General features: G+C 38.8%; 1 protein-coding gene across 1 annotated transcript in view; it reads left to right on the forward strand.

Annotated features, from left to right (window-relative positions):
- LOC101870067 (leucine-rich repeat-containing protein 2) overlaps positions 1-20,473 on the forward strand; it is a 55,646-nt gene that overhangs the window by 23,472 nt on the left and 11,701 nt on the right. Inside the window, exon 4 of the mRNA XM_005154917.2 lies at positions 8,138-8,274. Within this exon, the coding sequence (XP_005154974.1) occupies positions 8,138-8,274 (137 nt within the window). The remainder of the gene's footprint in view (positions 1-8,137; positions 8,275-20,473) is intronic.

Raw genomic sequence — 20,473 nt, forward strand, 5'->3', positions numbered from 1 at the left:
CAAGAAGAAAATATATATTCTGAGCTTAAATGGAGTCTAATTGCAGATTCATCTTTTATACTTTTAATTTATTTAGTATTGAATGTCATCTGTCCAACAGCTCAGTCTTGTACACTACTGAGGAAAATTTTGGTTTTATTCCCCACTTGAAAGGGAAGTATTAAACACCTGTGTTGCAAGCTGTTTTTAAGAGGATGCCAATTGCTTTAAAGCTGTATGGCTTCTCATACTGGAACAGCTGGAAAGCTCCTCAAAATTTAACCCTTGGTTAGTGCATCACAAAAATACAAAATTGTACTTTTAATTGGAACAACTAGAGAGGAAATAACCTCTATTATTCACCTACTTAAGTATCAAAAATGCGGTTGTACTAAAATGTAATACAATCATACTGCTTTAACAAACTTCAGCATCGCTGGATCTTACAAAGGCCAGTACTTTATTAAGCTGGATTTCTTAAAAGGATTTTAAATAGTACCATTGATACTGAGCTCAGACTGTAATCATTGCCTTGGAAACTGCTAATTACATAAACTGGTTTTACCAAAAGATACCTCTCTACTGGCTGTGATATTGCGCTATGGAAGTACATGATATATAACAATATCAGAACACATTCCTCCTATACAGAGCAGATAGGTATTTGCAAACTCTGTGATTTAGTTCTCCATTTTTCTTGGGTCACAATGGGAATATCAGAGGTTGTGAACATCATTCTGGTTATAATGGAAAAATTTTATCCAAAAAGCATCTTCAGTTTCTAAATTGATCATGACCCATCCCTAGAAGTATTCAAGGCCAGGTTGGATGGGGCTATGTCAACCTTGTCTAGTGGAAGGTATCTCTGCCTGTGGCAGGGGATTTGGAACTAAATGATCTTTAATGTCCCTTCCAACCAAAACCATTCTATGGTTCTATGACTCTCTTGTTCTACTCTTCCTGAACAGTTTAATTCACATTTCTGATACTCAAAAAGTGTTTTCCAGCCTAGAGACTGAGCTTATACTTTACTTTGCCCTTGGCAGATAAACCCTTTTCTAGGCATCCCCAGGGAGATGAGAATCCATATTTCAGCTTATCCTCTCATATGAAAAGAAGGAAGCTACACATTTTTTTACAGAATTTCTGATCTGCCAAAATATCTCAATTTCATCTCACTGCATTTTTTTAAATTAATATTTGTTTCAGCCCTTTCAGCAATCACCCTACATTTTCTTCCTGAAGGTCCATTCAGGCCACAAGAATTTCTTCACATTTTTCTACCTCTATTTTACTATATGAAATCCTTCTTACCCACCCTCACATTGTACTAATACTCTTCTGACCGCTGACTGAGATCCCAAGCTTCATCCTTTTTAGTTTTTGTTCATAATAACCACTTGAATTTTCTCCTAGTATGTTTAAATTTAATCAGTTGAACACATGAAAGCTGGCTAAAGAATGAAATTTTACTAGCCCATGCTTACTGTGCTATAACTTTTATAAGCCCTACTGGCAAAAAAAGGTTTTGCAACATTGTCATGCAAAAGTTGGTCAGGAAGTATTCATCGTTCTTTTCCTTGGATGCTTTGAGCAGAAGGAAAAACCAAATAGATTGATGTTGTAACTGTTACCTGTAAGCTTGAACATCAATGTCTCCTTTCAGATAAATCAAGGCAATGCGACCAGTTCATCAGAGAAGACTGAAATTAGGTGACTATTTGTCTTGGCCTATATGAAACTGCTGCCAGATCATTACAGATCGAGGCAAAAATTTGCTTTGCATTTTACTCTAGTTTATACAAGTGGATCTGCATTAGTATTGAATGGGATTCTTAGATAATAAGGGCTCTACGTGACACAATCTGCATTTTGCCTCTGACACCTTGTTAGGAACACTAATGTAAGCTTGTCTAAAAGTAAAGTTGCATTATCATTATTACTATGCTCATTGCCCATCAGAAATTATAGAGTTTAATTACTGTTTTTTTTTTTTAATACTGAATTAAAAATTTAAACTAGAAGTAAATGCAATCTTAGGCAACAACTATGGCATTACGACTACCACTTAAAACTAAAATATTCTTAATTGTGAAACTGCCAAGGAAGCCATGGATTTCATTACTGCTTTTACTACCTCTCCTTGGAAAACACAGAGATGTTAGCTGTTTAACACCCTAATTTGCATTTTTTATGGAACTGAAAATTCAGTGCCATTAAGCATAGTTAACAATAGTCTTTTAGCGGCAATGATTTTATAATTTCTACTTTTAATAGAGAAGTTGTGCTTCAGTATTATGTGAATTTATAGGTGGCACGTATGGCAGTCAAATCCTGCTTTACATTTGAGTAGCTGTGAAGGGAGTGTCACTTTATCTTTTCCTTCCTAAGGGTGTTTCAATGCTGTATTGCATATTCATTAAGCATGGTGATGAGCGGGTCCCATACAGAAGAGACTGGAGAGCTTCTGCACTAAGAAAGTATAAATAAGTCCCTAAATTCAGGTTACAGGGTAGTGAAATTCTTCATACTGCCATATCACACCTTTCACCCCCACCAGTCCCCCATCTGTTATTGACATAAACTGGGTGAGAATTGTTGAAATCTTATTGACAATACGTATGTTATTCGAAGATTGTTTCAGGACACATTTCAGGATGCTCCCTAGTTTTGCACTATTTCAGCCAAAATACCTAGATTTCAGAATCTTGAATTGTCATGAATGTTGTCTTATAATTGTGTATTTGCTCTCCTTCTAGTTTAACAGGTCTAGGGGAAAAGGAGAGTGGCAGTCTTCTCCATTTGTCTGAGAAAGTAAAATATCTCAGCCTGCAACCTGGATTATCATTCAGGCAACCCACATAACCTGATTCTGTCCCTGTGTAGGTTGTTGCTTGTAAGAATTCTAATCAGTTTTTTAGAGGAAGAAATAATGGAGACGTGGAGCTGAATTAAATCTACATTGAAATTAATGGTTAATAAAAGAAAAGCAAGTTGTGCCCAACTTATTTGGCTTCTACTTTCTTTTGAGTAGACGATTTGCCTTCAAAAGGTAGGTCTTGTCTATTTGGCAACCCATAAAGTATTTGATACAATGAACTACGGAAAATGAATGTTAGAATCTAAAAAAATGGACTTTGATGCAGCAGTTGTGAAAATGAACGAAAGAAAGAGAAGCTATTATTTGGGAGGAATATCACTTGTGGAGTTTCTCAAGAATTAGTCTTGAGTTTGCTTCTTAATTATTTTGAGGAACTAGGCTACTGATATTTTTTGCTGACGCAGTTTGGGTGCTATTGTCACTGAACAAACAGGAGGAAATATGGAAAGCTAGATAAGCAAGTGGACTTCCAGAAAAGTAGACAGATTAAATTCATGATTGCAGAGTTCAAGATCATGTACTCAGGAACTAATAATTTGTGTAGCAAATCATGAGCTCATTGAATGCAAATAATTGAAGAAACAAAATTTCTAATCTAACAGTCACAGATAGTGCAGAGTGATACATACATAAAGCTGTGGTCAACTAGACTCAAGATAAGTTATTTCAGATGGGAACAGATGTAAAAAAAGTCTAGTAGGACCGTTCTAGGAGGGAATTTCTCTTTTGTAAGAAAAGATTAGAAGAATTGCCTATTCAGGCTAGTATAATAAATCCTGATACATCTGTTACCTATGAAAACACAGAGAAGAAAACACCAGGAAATGAAAAAAAAAAACCTATTTAAATATGAAATTGGCAAGTGAATTAATGATTATAAAACTTCTACAAATAAATTTATACTGGCAATCCAAAGACCATTCCAAATCATGAAAGAATGAAATTCTGTAACTTTATTCTTTCATAAGAACAGTGGTTGTAAAAAACAAGCTATTTTTAAGGTAGAATATGATAAATCAAAAAAATGGGATTATGTGAACTGGTGGTGTAAAGATTTTATGCAGGAGGTCTTGGCAAGTCTTGTGTATGTCTAATGGTCCTGGGGGAGAGTGGCATAAATTAATCCACCAGAATGCTCAGAGGTGAAAAAACAGCCATTACACAGAATTGCAAGAGATTGTTCCCTGCAGATCTTGGTGAACTCATCTATGCTATCCTGAGTTTGTTATCAGAATTAAATTCAGTTGTAAGACTTACAGCTTTTTCCAGTAAATTTTGTAATCTTAGCCACCGCAATTACTGGCACTTGATTGCAGATTCCATCTAAAATGTTGTATTAGAGAGAGATTATACATGACAAGAAAAAATATGGTGCATCTTCTACTTACTTGTTTTCTCATAACTGCCAGCTGGGATAAACCATACTATGAACAGTCACACACATGTTAGAAACTGTGAAGGGAGAAAAAAGCTTGAAAAATTGTGGCTTCAGAAGGCAGGAAAGTCATACAGGGAAGCTGTGCTTGTCTCTGTCACTCTGCCCAGAAAAGCTGTTAAATTTTTGTAATTCTTTTTTTGTAAGTAATTCTTCTCCTTGTCTCCCAGTTATGCATGGAGCTGAGTTAGCTAAGAGGGTGAGTAGGATGCCAGTGACACTAGATATCTTGTCTGCATTGGTTCTGCAGCTACTAATGGAACTGAGAAGTAGAAATTTCAGTAACTGAAAAGTCAGAAATACATCTGTTGTGGGTTAACATTCACAGGCAACTAAGACATCTCACGCAGCTTGCTCAGCCCCCTGCAGCTGCTTGTTCAGTCTCCGCAGCAGGATGGGGAGATAATTGGAAGGGCAAAAATGAGAAAACTCGTGCATCAGGATGAAGACAGTTTAATAAGTGAAGAAAAACAAACAAGCAAACAAAAAACCAAGTGATGCAAAAGCAACCACTCACCACAAGCTGACCAGTGCCCAGCTAGTCTTTGAGCAATAGCGACCTTGGAAGATTCCTCCTCATGCCTTCCCTCCCCAGGCTTTTACTGCTGAATGTGGTGTTATATGATACAGTATTCTTTGCTCAATTCAGGTCCAGTGTCTTGGCCCTGTCCCCACTCAGCAACTTGCACATCCCTGTGGCAGAAACAAAAGGCAGACTTCAAGTTGTGTAAACACTGTTCAGCAATAGAAAAGCATTGGTGTGTTATCACCACTGTTTGGTCACAAATCGAAACAGCACTATATGGGCTTCTATGGAGAAAACTGACTCCATTCCAGACAGGCCCAGTACAATATACCATTGCAAAACGAAAACTCAAAATATTCCAGTGCTAATGAGTAAGTGGTTGGGATTTGCTCTCCTTCACTAAGAGATTAATCGGATGAGGAATAAATTTGTAATTCTTTGGTTCTCTATTTTATTTTAACATGTTTTTGCTTCAGTCATTCTTTTGTTGCAATGAGGTGGTAAGTTGATGTTTATGGCACCATAAATACCTTCATCTGTCTAAATCATGATACTAAAATTGGTGAGGCTTCATAACTGGTAGGTTAACTTCTGTTATGTGCTTAAAAATCTGGAAAAAAGGTGGTTCACACAACTACAGCATTAAGTGCCTTCTATTACTTTCCTATACCAGCCTCGTCTTGTGGACAGTAACGGACTGACAAAGCAACACTTGTTTTAGTCTTATAGAGAATTCTGCTTCTGCTATTTTAACTAAAAGAGTAAACATAATGAATAAGAACGGCAAAGTTACCTTCCTGAAAGGACAGCTAAATTTTGAAATACCACCTCAGTTTCTATTTCTGGTAGAGCTAAAACTGGGAAGAAGTTGAATGGAAGCTTTTGTATTTTAATGCCTTGCAATCTATAGAGTTTAATATAACAGAGTTCTTACCAAATAAGGCTTCTCTGTCACCTGCAAGGAAGATTTGAGTGTTCCAACTATCATTTGATGACAATATCATGTCCAAGGAAAACTGTAAAATGCTGTGTGATTTTGTGGCTGCTATTATTGGTCATCAAACTGCATGTCTCTGTCTGACAGTAGCAATTTCTCAGGGAAAAAAATCTGGGGCTTTCAATTCCCTGTTTCTTTACACTCTTTTCCTGTGGAAACACCATCTGGCCTCTTTCCACACATTGTGAAAAGTAAAACAACCTTTGCTTTGGCAAGAATTTAACTAAATGTTAGAGCCTGAGGATAGCACCACTATTATGACACTGTTTTGAGCATTTGAGATGTACTGTAGAGAGATTCTCTTCAGCGTCATCCACATACCATGAAACAGCAGATTATTTTTTAAAATTTGATTATAAATGGAAGACTGATTTAATATAAAATTGTGGAGCTGGTGTATGTTTTGTCTTGGCTTACCAATACATGGTCTGCTCTGAGAACCTATTGGCATAAGATGCTGTTCTCTCCTGATTTCCAGCCGTTGAACTGCATTTAAGTTTCTTAATACTGTTTTTGCTTGTGAATCTCTGGTTAGAGGGGAATATTGCAGGAATATCACTGATTAGAGGTGAATACTGCAGATGATACCAAGCTGAGTGGTGCAGTTCATATGCTTGAGTGAAGGAAGAACATTGACCGGCTTGAGGAATGGGCCCATGTGAAACTCCTGAAAGTCAATAAGGCCAACTCCAAAGTTCTGCACCTCAGTTGGGACTATTTTTAATAACAATACAGGCTGGGGGATGAATGGATTGAGAGCAGCCTCACAAGACGGGATTTGGGTATAGTGGTGGTTGAGAAGTTGGATATGAGCTGTCAATGTAGTCTAGCAGTGCAAGAAGGCCAGCTGTATCCTGGGCTGCAAAAAAAGCAAGTATGACCAGCAGGCTGAAGGAAGTGATTCTCCCATTATACTTCACACCTGCAAGACTCCACGTGGTGTAGTTCATCCCGTTTCTGAAGTACTGGAGTACTGGAGTACTTCAGAAACGGGATGAAGTACTCCATGTACAAGAAAGATATATAGTAAAAGGAAGTACAAGAAACACATAGACCTGTTAGAGTGGGTCTGGACGAGGGCCATGAGAATGGTCAGAGGGCTGGAAAACCTCTCCTGTGAAGAAAATCTGAAAGAGTTGTGGTTGTTAAGCCTGGAGAAAAGAAGGCTTCAGGGAGACCTTATTGCTGTCTTTCAGTCATAAGCAAACTTATGTGAAAGGTGGAGAAAGACTTCTTGTACCAGGACCTGGAGTGACAGGACAAGGGACAATTGTTTTAAACTGAAATAAGATAGATTTAGATTAGACTAACAGAAGAAATGTTTTATGATGAGGGTAGTGAGGTTTCCCAGGGAAGCTGTGGATGCCTCATCATGGGAAGTGTTCAGTCAGGTTCCACAAGGCTTTGGATTAGATCATCTTTGTAAGGTCCCTTCCTACTGAGAACTTTTTGTGAGTCTGTGATTCTATGATCATCCATGTAATACAACAACAGAACTGTCCATAGAATGTAGAATGTTCTCATTTTTTATGTTTGGCCATATTTGTGTTCTGTTCCAGGGACACACAAAGAGTAATTAATTTATTTAAGTATTTAAGGACCCCTTTGCTAATATTCAAATTCCTCACTTTTCCCCCCTTTGACTATGCTCCAGTGTCATGTGTATTTTTCCAGTATAATACATCTTGAATTTTAATGATTTTTCTAAAGTTGTTTTTGTCATCCTATAAATTGAAGAAACAGAAAGTGAAATATGAATAAATGTAACCTAGAATATTATAAGGGCCTTAAGATTAATGCAACAAGGATAAATTTCAATAAAGAATATAATGAAACAAATGCACATGTCCATTATATTTTATATAGTTTTGTAGGAGAAATTCTTCTTAATTAAGAGATTCTGTAAAAAATATTAAAATACTTTCAGTTAGTGCACAAGTTGTCTAAAATAGCTAAACCAAAAGCCAACTTCTCTAGTTTCAGCTGGAGTCAATAGGTATCTTATCTTATGGTAGAATCAAGACCTTTACAAGTGTTTGCTGCCTCCTTTTAAACTCTTGCCAAAACCATTGCAGATTAAAGGAAGTGCATTTGAGTGTTAAATAGCACTATTGTTGCCTCCAGTATTAGTAACCATTGCAGAAACCAGTTAAAAATCTCTTGCTCATCACCAAATTCAGGAGTTTTTTTTTTTTTTTTTTTTTTTTTTTTTTACTGGAGTAAGTATGCCTTTTAGTTTTACTTTCTCCCGTTTAAATTTATTTTTATCTATTTGGTTATTTATTTAAACATGTTGATTTTATTATCTTTCTCTCACAGGCTGCTTAAAAAATCTCAGAGTGCTCAATGTGAGTTTCAATAATTTGAAGTCAGTTCCTCCAGAACTGGGTGACTGTGAGAATCTAGAAAAACTGGATTTGTCTGGAAATATGGAAATAACAGAGCTCCCATTTGAAGTAAGATAATAAACTATGCTTCTTCATTATTTTTAATTCTGATTATAAGGTATTTTATCACAGTCTTAAAATCTTTTCTTATCAGATTAAATCACATTCTTTGAAGTTTTTATCAATCATATTTTCTTAGTAGTCTCACTGAAAATGCCTTAGCAGCAGTTGAATGGGACCAAACTTCTTTATTTTGGTTTTCAATTGACTAAATTTTGCTTGTATTTATTCTGATATATGAAGGAGGACATGACCCCAAAGGGGATTTGGCAAACAGTGATAAGGAGAATGCTGCAAATAGCTATCTTCTGTGAAAGTGAAGTGCATCTTGACAGTCAAATTCACACACTAACTTTCAATTGTTCCCACTGTCTGTTTTCCTTTAGAAAGAGTATGGAGAGTTCTATAAACAACACTTCATGTAACTATGATCAAAAATGTCTATCTGAAAATGGTCCTACATGTGAGACACGCTATGATTATACAATAAAGACTTAGAAAAGGACTCCCAGGCATGCATTGACCTTGTATTTTGTGTTGGGTGCATAACTGCTCTTTGACACACCAGCTTTAAGAGTTATTGTTTGTGGAGAAAGGAAACCATTGGCTGGTACTTAACTACAGCTTCAAATGTCATCCATATTTGCCAGGGTCTTAATATCATGATTTCTGGAGGATGAGTGGGGGGATCTTTAAGAAGGTATGTCGGGGTTTTCTTTAGCTATTCCTCCCTTTTCTCTGAACATCTGTTACTGGTGATCACAGGCAATGATGAAGCAGACTAGTGTGAGATGTGGTTTGGCCATATTTGTGTTCTGTTCCAGGGACACACAAAGAGTAATTAATTTTCCCTTCTGACTTTTCACTTAAGGTAGTTTATCTGAAAATAATTGTTAGGAATGATGTGCAGGAAACAGAAACAAAGGGTGAACATTAACTTCACATCATAAGTGAACACTGCACAGCATGCTAGCAACAGCATGAATAGTGCAAGTCTTCTTTCTCCTTTCTCTCATTTTCCTTCAGACAACAAAGGTAGGGAACAAATCAGCTGAGACTTAACTGGTAAAAGGAACCATAATGGTATCAGAAAAAAATATATCCTGAACAGGCAAAGGAATTAAATATAAGCATCTAGGAAAACTGAATATATTCAATCCTGTGGACTAGAATGATGTATTTAAACCCAGTCATTGGTATGTTAAGATCAACGAGTATTTTTATAGTTGCTTCTAAATGCCTTGTAATGCACAAGCTTTCCAATATCTATGCATGTCGTGATTTAAGTCCAGCTGGTAACTCAGAACCATGCAGATGCTCACTCACCGCCTGCCTTCCCCAGGTGGGATAAGGAGAACAGAAAGAAAATGTAAAACTTGTGGGTTGAGATAAGAACAGTTTAATAACTAGCATACAATATATTACTACTACTACTATGAAGGGGAATAACAAGGGGAGAGAATATAAAACTAAAAGGGGAAAGGAAAAAAAAACAAGACAAGCAGTGATGCACAGTGCAATTGTTCACCGCTAGCTGACCGATACCCAGACTGACCCGAGCAACGATCTGTGCTGTGTAACTCCCCCCAGTTTATATACTGGGCATGACATGCTGTGGTATGGAATAACACTTTGGCTAGTTTGGGTCAGGTGTCTTATATCTGCTTCTTACTGGTGTCTTGTGCCCCTCCTAACTGGCAGAGCGTGAGAGACTGAAAAGTCCTTGATCAGGGTAAGAGCTACTGAGCAAGAACTAAAATGTTGGTATGTTACCAGACTTGTTCTCAGACTAAAGCCAAAACACAGCACTGCACCAGCCACTAAAAAGAAGATTATCCCAGATAAACCAGAACAACGCATTGTGGGCAGCCTTTGCATGTAAACCTATCTGTGCATGGAAGTCTTTCTAGGGCTGAGTCCTAAGGGACCAGCCTTTTCCTTGCAAAGCTCAAAAACATTTCTACTTTTTGACAGTTTCTTCTTCAATGAGATTGAAAGCCACTAAAATTGAGTGTAGGCTCCTGCATAATGGCTTCCTTACAAGCTATGGAGAAAAAACCTGGGGCTGTACAAATGGTGTTATATAACAGCAAAACGTGGAATCATGTCAGCATGGTTTAAAAGGTCAAGAAGAAAAATATTGGTATTGTCTATTGTGTTTCTTCTGTGGAGTCTAGAACTTGATTTATACTTGAAGTGGTCTGGAAGGTGGGCTACACAAATTCTTCTGATTTAGTTTATAAAATTAGTTGACCAGAATCAATATTTCAAAGGCAGCTTTGGAAGCTGAACATACAATAAAACTAACACTTTTGTCAAATGATTAAAATGCTGTAAACTGTTTGGCATTGGATGTACTCAATATGGTTGATGTTATTCATAGCAATTGGATCATTAACATTACTGAAGTAATAGGTGTCTGATATTTGAATCTCAGATGGACAAAGGTGATAGTCACTAACAGGTAACTAATGAATTAAAATATTGAATTAGTCTGGAAAGTCTAAAAAAGGAAAACAGAAAGACACTGTGAAGTGTTACAGTCAGGTAATCTTGTCTAATAGCAGAAATGCCCACGCAGCTGCTCACTTCTTCCCCCTCTTCAGCATGATATCAGGAGAAAATAGGATAAAAAAGCTCATGGCTCAGGTTTGTTTACCATTTAATGTTGTGGCCAAGACAGACTGTAGTTGGTGAAGACTAATTTAATATTTGCCAATATGTATATAGGTAGTGAGAGACAAAGGCTTTAAAACATCTTTTCTCATCTTCTCAATGTCACTCATTCAGATTCCCCTCCCAGACCTGAGCAGTGCAGGGAGGTGGCGGGTGTTATAGCTAGTGCACAGTGGTTTCTAGCTGCTTCTCCTTCCTCCTCATGCTTTTTGTCTCCTTCAGTGTGGGCTGCCCATGGTCTGCACTTTCTTCAGGAATATCTATCTGCAGCAGCTGTGGGTCTTCCACGAGCTCTGATGTGGAGATCCTCACGATGGAGCACCTTCTCCGGCTCTGACCTTAATATTCCCCTTGTTTGTTTTCATTTTTATTTTCTCTCTCTTTCGCTGCCTTTTTTTCAGTTTCTATGAATGTATTTTTAGAGTGTCATCACATGCTTAGCTGCGGAGCTTAGGTGTGTCCTGTGGGGGGTCCACTGAAGTCAGCTTGAACTGTGTCCATCTTGGGGCAGCCCCTGGTGTTTTCCCAGACAGACTACCCTTTCAGCCCCCATACTGCCAAAACCTTGCTATGGGCATCCAGTACAAGTATTTGTGACCCCAAGTTAGAATGATTAGATCAAATGATACCTAATGAAGTTGGGGCTAACAGCTGTTAATACACTGGCATATTCATATGGGTTGGTCATCATTGTCTTCCGTGGTATGAGTACTGGGAACTGGAGACTGTAAGTGAACAAGGATGTGCAGGCTGTGATCTGGTAGGTGAATGGGTTCACTTTACAACATTAAGAAAAGTTGCCCTACACACAGAATAAGATAGAGGCTCCTGTTTATCATCTTTTAGAAAGTTCAATTTTTATTTGACTTTCAAATCCTTAAAAGTTTTTCTGGGAAAACTACAGAAATACATGAGAATAGCAACAGTATTCTCTAATGTAAAACTTACCCAAAAGAAATAAAGGCAAACTTCAGCCCAGCTGAGGTGACCAAAATCTAGTTTTACCTTGGTTTTGTACATGGAATAATGGCCAAGGAGATACTGATAGCATACATGAAAATGAATTCAAAGAGATTGATAACATGCCTGTAATTCAGTCAAGAATTTTTGTCAGACACATAAAAGTTTATGAGATCATCAGAACTCAGAGACTGAGTTCTCATTTTTATTATCTTCATCTTAAATTTATTTATCTTCAGTAATCAGTCTCCCTGTTCCCTTTCTATCCATTTTCTTTATGACAAGGGCAAAAAATAGAACAGTCTTGAAGTTTTTAGTCCATTTGATCATTCAGATTCTTGCTTTCCTAGGAAAACAGTTCAGTTTTGGTTTTTGGGGATAATTTTTTTTTGTTGTTGTTGTTTTTTGTTATTGTTTAGTAGACACAAAATCTTACATGATGAGCTATTTTAGGGGGAGAAATCTCAATAAGATAGATCATATAATACATGACTGTAGCTGCTACCCAGAAGTCATAGAATCATAGAATAGTTAGGGTTGGAAAGGACCTTAAGATCATCAAGTTCCAATCCCCCTGCCATGGGCAGGGATATCTCATAATAAATCATGCCATGCAAAGCTTTGTCCAACCTAGCCTTGAACACCACCAGGCATGGACCATTCACAACCTCCCTGGGCAACACATTCCAGTGCCTCACCACCCTCACAGTAAAGAACTTCCTCCTTATATCCAATCTAAACTTCCCCTGTTTAAGTTTCAACCCATTACCCCTTGTCCTGTCAATACAGTCCCTAATAAATAGTCCCTCCCCAGCATCCTCATAAGCCCCCTTCAGATACTGGAAGGCTGCTATGAGGTCTCCACGCAGCCTTCTCTTCTCCAGGCTGAACAGCCCCAACTTTCTCATCCTGTCTTCATACAGGAGGTGCTCCAGTCCCCTGATCATCCTTGTGGCCCTCCTCTGCACTTGTTCCAGCAGTTCCATGTCCTTTTTATGCTGAGGACACCAGAACTGCACACAATACTCCAGATGAGGTCTTGTGAGAGCAGAGTAGAGGTGCAGGATCACCTCCTTCGACCTGCTGGTCACACTCCTTTTGATGCACCCTGAATACAGTTGGCTTTCTGGGCTGTAAGCGCACACTGAAGAGGCTCATGTTCATTTCCCCACTGACCAACACCCCAAGTCCTTCTCCATAGGGCTGCTCTGAATCTTTTCTCTGCCCAACCTGTAGCTGTGCCGGGGATTGCTCTGACCCAGGTGCAGGACCTTGCACTTGGCATGGTTAGACTTCATGAGGTTGGCATCAGCCCATCTCACAAGCATGTCAAGGTCCCTCTGGATGGCATTCCTTTCCTCCAGCATATCAACCAAACCACACAGCTTGCTGTCATTCACAAACTTGCTGAGGGTGCACTCAATCCCACTGTCCATGTCACCAACAAAGATGTTGAACAAGACCGGTCCCAACACCAGTTTCTGAGGGACACCTCTCGTTACTGGTCTCCAGCTGGCCACGGAGCCATTAACAACAACTCTGCATGCGGCCATCCAGCCAGTTCTTTATCCACCGAGTGGTCCACCTATCAAATTGATGTCTCTCCAATTTATAGATAAGGATGTCGTGTGGGACAGTGTCGAACGCTTTGCACAAGTCCAGATAGATGACATCAACTGCTCTACGCCTCTCCATCATTTCTGTAGCCCCATCATAGAAAGCCACCAAATTGGTCAGGCAGGATTTCCCCTTAGTGAAACTATGCTGGCTGTCACCAAGCACCTTGGTTTTTTTCATGTGCCCTAGCATGCCTTCCAAGAGAATCTGCCCCCAGATTTTGCCAGGCACAGAGGTGAGACTGACTGCTCTGTAGTTCCCTGGATTATCCATTTCCACTTCTTGAAAATGGGGGCTATGTTTCCCTTTTTCCAGGCATTGGGAACTTCACCTGACTGCCATGATTTTTCAAATATGATGGCCAGTGGCTTAGCAACTTCATTCACCAGCTCCTTCAGGATCCGTGGATGGATTTCATCAGGTCCTAGGGATTCGTGTACATTCAGGTTTTTATGATGGTCTCAAACCAGATCCTCTCCTACAGTGGGTCCAAGTTCTTCATTCTCACAACGTGGTAGTGGGTGAACATAAGTTATTAAACAAAACCATACAGTGTCACCAAAACACATTTTGAATTGAAGTCCTTAATTTGTGAAGTCAGCTACCATATATGTGTATAAATTTTTAATGGCATATCAGTTGTTTCTGTGCCTGAATTTGTCAAGTTAGCCACATAAGAAATTCACAGACTGTTGTCTGTTAAGTCTGTTAATTTGTTTTGTAAACAGGGAAAATTCAGGAAAGAGTAGATGTTAAGCTTGGTCTCCTACTATTTTTCAGATAAACTACAGTTGTTAAGGAGGTTTCCAGCATGTATACTGACTATACTTCTTGCCTTTTTAATCTACCAATTTAATTCTTCAATGCAGGTTTTTTAAATTGAGGTATGCTATGACTGAGATGCTCTAGCACAGCTGAAACCTCGTGTATCTTCATTCTCTGTTAATAGATTTAATATCTGGTACTGATACATTCACATTTTTCAGTGTCTGGAGTAAAAAAACCCACCTCAAACCAGAGCATTCTGCTTGGCCCAGTGCAGCCTATAAATTGGCTGTATTAGCCTACTAGGAACATGTATGTCCAGTACCCAGACTTTTGTAGTATTTCTATTTGGGTGTGCTTTGATGCCATGCTTTGAGTAACATGCCTCATGCAATAGCCTCAGGAACCAAGCATACTACTCGCTTGTCTGCTTCTTGTAGAAAACTCTTTCTCTGTTTTCAGAGGCCACTTCTAACACTCTGTAAATTATCTCACTGAATCTTAAAATGAGATAATCTGATGCTCCATTATGAAAATGGAGAGTGTGCTATCATCTTTTGCTTGCACAAGGCTTAGGATTTCACACCATTCCATACTACGCTTAAGGAAGAGCAAGCTAGTTCAGTGTTTTTTTTTCCCAATTTATTTTTCTCTCTTCTTCTGTTTGATGTCTAACATTTTGTATTCTAAAACCTTCTGTTTGACTTCAGTATTAGATTAGTGTTAGTTGCAAAGTCCTTTGGAAGAAAGGGTTTATGGATCTGCAGTTCAATTCAAATCTATTTTGGCCATATTTATAAATTAGGAATGTCTTCAGACATGAGTGGAAATATAAACTGAAATCAAATGTAAATGTTAGAAAAGGCAGCCTTGAATGTTTCCAGGGATGGGGCATCTACCACCTCTCTGGGAAACCTGTTCCAGTGTTTCACCACACAAGTCAGAAAAATTGTCTTCCTTATGCCTAGTTTGAATCTATGCTCTTTTAGTTTACAACCATCACCCCTTGTCCTGTCACTGCTGACCCTACTAAAAACTCTATCCTAATTTTTTTATAAGCTCCTTTTAAGTACTGAAAGGTCACAATAAGGTCTCTCTGGAGCCTTCTTTTCTCCAGGCTAAACAACCCCAAGTATCTCAGCCTGTCTTCATAGATGAGGTGTTCCATCCCTCTGGTCATTTTTGTGGCCCTCTTCTGGACCTGCTCCAACAGGTCCATTTGTTTCCTGAGCTGAATGCAGTACTGCAGGTGGGATCTCACTACAGTGGAGCAGAGGGGCAGAATCACCTGCCTTGACCTGCTAGAAACAACTCTTTTGGTGCAACCCAGCACAGAGCTGTTTTCTGGGCTACAAGTGCACACCACTGTCTCAGGTTCAGTAACCCCAAGCCCTTCTTCTCAAGGCTCTTGTCAATCTTTTATCCCCCAGCCTGCATTGTTCTCAGACTGAAGCCGAAACACAGCACTGCACCAGCTACTGGCAAGAAAATTAACTCTATCCCAGCTGAAACGAGGACAATGCATTCTGGGCAGCTTTTGCATATAAATCTAAATATTCCTGAGCCATATCCTTCAGTACTGTGAACTCCCATTAGTGCATGATCAATGCAGCCCAGGCTACTTCTAATTAGCTCGTCTGTGTGACCAACAGGTCCAGTAACGCACCCCCTCTGTTAAGGCTGTCTAGAGTTACAGGAGTTATAGCTGCTGCTGATTTTATGCTTTGTTTACCTGTAAACTATAGTTATAATTAGCTGTTTCTTGCATCTTTCAACAATGCTAACATGTGAGACCCTGAAAAAAAAGCTGATGTGATTAGACATTCATTAAACACTAACATTAGTCACCTAAGGTTTTTAAATACAGCAGTATCCAGGACAGACACAAATTACTTTTTATACTTCAATACAACTTCAAAAGATACCTTAAATGAGGTTTAACAGCTGGAAAGTTTTTGGTCTCTTTTGGTCTGGAAACAGGACATTCTGTTTCTCTGAGTCCTATTCAGCAAAGCAAAACATTTAGCAGAAAGAGCAGAGGTACAAGCTCTATGCAAGTGTGGGAAGACTTCAGATAAGTTCCCACTGGGCAGAGAACAAATACATATCACATTTGCATATTTTAATATAAAAAAATGTCTCTGGTACCCACATACAATGGATTGATGATAGTCAAAAGGGAGTTGAAGGTAAAGGGAGAAAAAACCTCGTTGTTTGTTATTCCATAAAGTGCAGCTACTGAATGGTATTATTTATTCTGTAAGAATAAAGTTGGAAAGTCTAATCGAAGTTAGTGCGTTTAATTTATTACTTAATGTATTCCTATCAGTTGTTAACTAATTTTATGTAGTTAAATGTTTTATTAACTCTTCATAGCTGTAAATAATACTTGGTGAATCTGACTTTTCATTTGTCATCACTGATCGGTGGAAAAGGCATAAAGACAAGAGCCAGCCCTAACAGTTGAAAGCAGATATCTTTGCATTTTTTGTCTCATATAGGACTCAGTCAGGTAAGATTTCCACCCTACTAGTTCTGGACAAAAAGACTGTAGGTTTTTACCCAACATGAAGTGGAAGTGATGCTGGAGAAGCTAAGGGAATTCAATGGAGGATATGGCCCAATGGTTTTTGATTTTTTCATTGAAGGGACACCAGCTCACAAGCCTTGGCCTCTGTCACGCTTGTGAACTGCAGGCCAAAGGACGATGAGTTTCAGGTAAAGAAATTAATGGCTGGGTAACTCAGAACAAATATGAAAAAATAACCCTGTTGTCTCTTCATCTGCTGTTTAGACAATTCAACTAATTCACTGTTGTAGCTTTTTGTACAGCTAGTTATTGCTGATTTTAGAAGGATGGATAATTTTACAAACAATAAAACCACAAGTTACAATCATTATGGTAAGGTTAAAATAACTTTATGCATTATGATGTAAACACAGCTTTGCAGGATTAAGATTTCCTAGGCCTCTCTAATCTTCTACTTCACAAAATTCATGCTGATATTAGTATCTCTTCCTATCTATTTTTAATTGACATATGTTTTGTTTGCTTTGCCATCACCTGTATTACCTAGCAAAATGAGTCAGTTGCTTTCTGGTCTAATCTGAAGTGATACTATTAATCCTAGTCTGCTAAATTCCTTGACACAAAACTTGAGACTCCATGCAACAATTTACATGGCCAATGCTGATGCTGGGTGCGTGTGTGGCCAGTGTTTGCCTATATCCAGAGTCTGTGTGAAGAATGTGTATGACTATGTGGCAGAACTTCCTATGACTGTCTTATGTGATACATGATTATATGGTTATATGACTGGTGAGTGTATGCACTACTAGGCTGCTTCTGAGGGCTATGACTTCTATCTTCAGTCCTGTCAGGCAGTGTACACTGGCTGCCAAGCTGTCCTGAGGCTCCTACTTTGTCTCATCTTGAAATACAGAGCTGGTCAGTTAAAAGTCATCTGACTTGTGCGATTGGGGTATCAGAGGGGCTGCAATGAATTAGAAGATACATGTGTCAGGGTCACATGTAAGCATTGTCATGTCATGATTTGCTGTTCTTTTCTGCTTTTGTTATTGGTGTTTGGTTTGTTTTCTCTTTTAATGCACTCCTCTCAGGGCAAGGAGATGGTTAACAAGAGGTCAGGCTACCCAAAGCTGCTTTTAATATAGTTGAAATACATTCCATTCGCAGAAGCTGGCTCCAAGTTTTCAGGTTACAAATAGAGAATGCTCTTTGAAATGCTGGCTAGAGGCAATAAAAGGTGACTAGACTCAAGGACCTAATGTGATTATGCAGAATTGTAGAATGCTGGAGTACATATTTTTAGAAAAATGAAGAGTAAAAGATATAGAGCATCCTAAATCCCCATTACTTTCATTTCTACAATCAAAGAAAGTCTTGATAGGTGCCTGAGACTTTTCATAATACATAACTGGAGGGGTCCTTAGTATCTTAAGATCAGGAAACCTGTGTTATACATTCAGCGAAGTATTATTTTACCTCATTAAGTGACTTGTCACTATATTCCTGTTCCTTTCTCCCATTTGCTTGATGTGGGTATTAATGATATCAAAACTGCTCAGCAGAGATCTTTCAACATCTGTTCTTACAGTATGGCATCACAGAGCTTCATTTTCAGCTCTATGTTCTGTGGTAATAGTGAAGTTAGTATTGCAATACACAGAATCACAGAATCCCAAGGGTTGGAAGGGAGCTCGAAAGATCATCTAGTCCAACGCCCCTGCTAAAGAAACCCAGCTCCCTCAGCCTCTCCTCATAACGGAGGTGTTCAACTCCTTTAATCATCTTTGTGGCTCTGCGCTGGACTCTTTCAAGCAATTCCCTGTCCTTCTTGAACTGAGGGGCCCAGAACTGGATGCACTATTCCAGATGCGGCCTCACCAAGGCAGAGTAGAGGGGGAGGAGAACCTCTCTTGCCCTACTAACCACACCCTTTCTAATGCATCCTAGGATGCCATTTGCCTTCTTGGCCACAAGGGCACATTGCTGGCTCATGGTCATCCTCCTATCCAGCAGGACCACCAGATCCCTTTCGCCTTCCTACTTTCCAGCAGGTCAACCCCCAACCTGTACTGGTACATGGGGTTGTTCTTCCACCAGCTGCAAATCTGCTTTCCAAAGTATTCAATATTTAGAAGATTTCCCCTTTGAAATCTCAATAAGCAAGCTGAATATGGTATTCAGTATTATTCTGTAGAATATCATTGAGATGTTTGTGCCATATTCCAATGTTGAAAAAATCTTGGACTGTGACATAGACATAAAGGTTTTCATTATTTGTGTAAATGTCGGCTTCCTTTGGATTCTACAAAGTTCTTACACTGAAAACCATGTTGCTCTTGCAAACCTTATAGACTAATTGTGTAGAAAATTAATTTTATTGGGAAATGCAGTGTTTTTTTGTTATGTTGATCTTGCATTGAGAAAGAAGAAGGCACCATGAATTTATTGTTTCTTGTTCAGCTGTCTGAATGTTTACAGTCTTTCTTAATTTTGATTTAGGTCTTTCAGAACTGCTGCAAAACAAAAACAAAAAAACAAAACAAAACAAAAAAACGCTTTACATTATGTAATAACTGTTACTCACTTCTGGATCTCATCTATTATATTCTTCCTTGAAAAAAAATGACAAGAAATATGGTGCTTTGCATGTAGGTGTACAATTGTTTTATTCATTGGCAAGTAACTTGGGGGTTAATTATTATGTATCTCCTTACAGATACAGCTATTTATTTGCTTTTTTGACCACTATTGCATATTCAACACAGGAGTTTCACTGAGTTATATTCAGTTATGTTTTTCATCTTTCAATCTTTCCCAGGTTTCAGTCAGTTTAAGAAATGTGTGTAGTTTACTGTTCTTGTATTAGCTTGTAGTTCTCTGTTTTAGATTTTATTTGCAATTGTAAAAATCTTGACAGTTTTAAATGCATGCTGTCAACAATAAATGTTATCCCTTCTAAGTATTTGTTCAGTAGGCATAGTTTCCTTTGTTATATTTATATGTACTCAAAGCATTACACAGGTACTTGTAAACTGCTGTGTTCACAGAAAATATCATCTGTCATTGTACATGCCAAGTGCAAGGTCCTACAGCTGGGTGAGAGCAATCCCTGACACAGCTACAGGTTGGGCAGAGAAAAGATTCAGAGCAGCCCTATGGAGAAGGACTTGGGGCTCTTGGTCGATGAGAAAATGAACATGAGCCAGCTTCAGTGTGTGCTTACAGCCCAGAAAGCCAACTGTATTCGGGGTGCATCAAAAGGAGTGTGACCAGCAGGTCGAAGGAGGTGATCCTGCCCCTCTACTCTGCTCTCACAAGACCTCATCTGGAGTATTGTGTGCAGTTCTGGTGTCCTCAGCATAAAAAGGACATGGAACTGCTGGAACAAGTGCAGAGGAGGGCCACGAGGATGATCAGGGGACTGGAGCACCTCCTGTATGAAGACAGGATGAGAAAGTTGGGGCTGTTCAACTTGGAGAAGAGAAGGCTGCGTGGAGACCTCATAGCAGCCTTCCAGTATCTGAAGGGGGCTTATGAGGATGCTGGGGAGGGACTATTCATTAGGGACTGTATTGACAGGACAAGGGGTAATGGGTTGAAACTTAAACAGGGGAAGTTTAGATTGGGTATAAGGAGGAAGTTCTTTACTGTGAGGGTGGT

This window comes from Melopsittacus undulatus, chromosome Z (genome assembly GCF_012275295.1).
Source record: "Melopsittacus undulatus isolate bMelUnd1 chromosome Z, bMelUnd1.mat.Z, whole genome shotgun sequence".
Taxonomy (NCBI): Eukaryota; Metazoa; Chordata; class Aves; order Psittaciformes; family Psittaculidae; genus Melopsittacus; species Melopsittacus undulatus.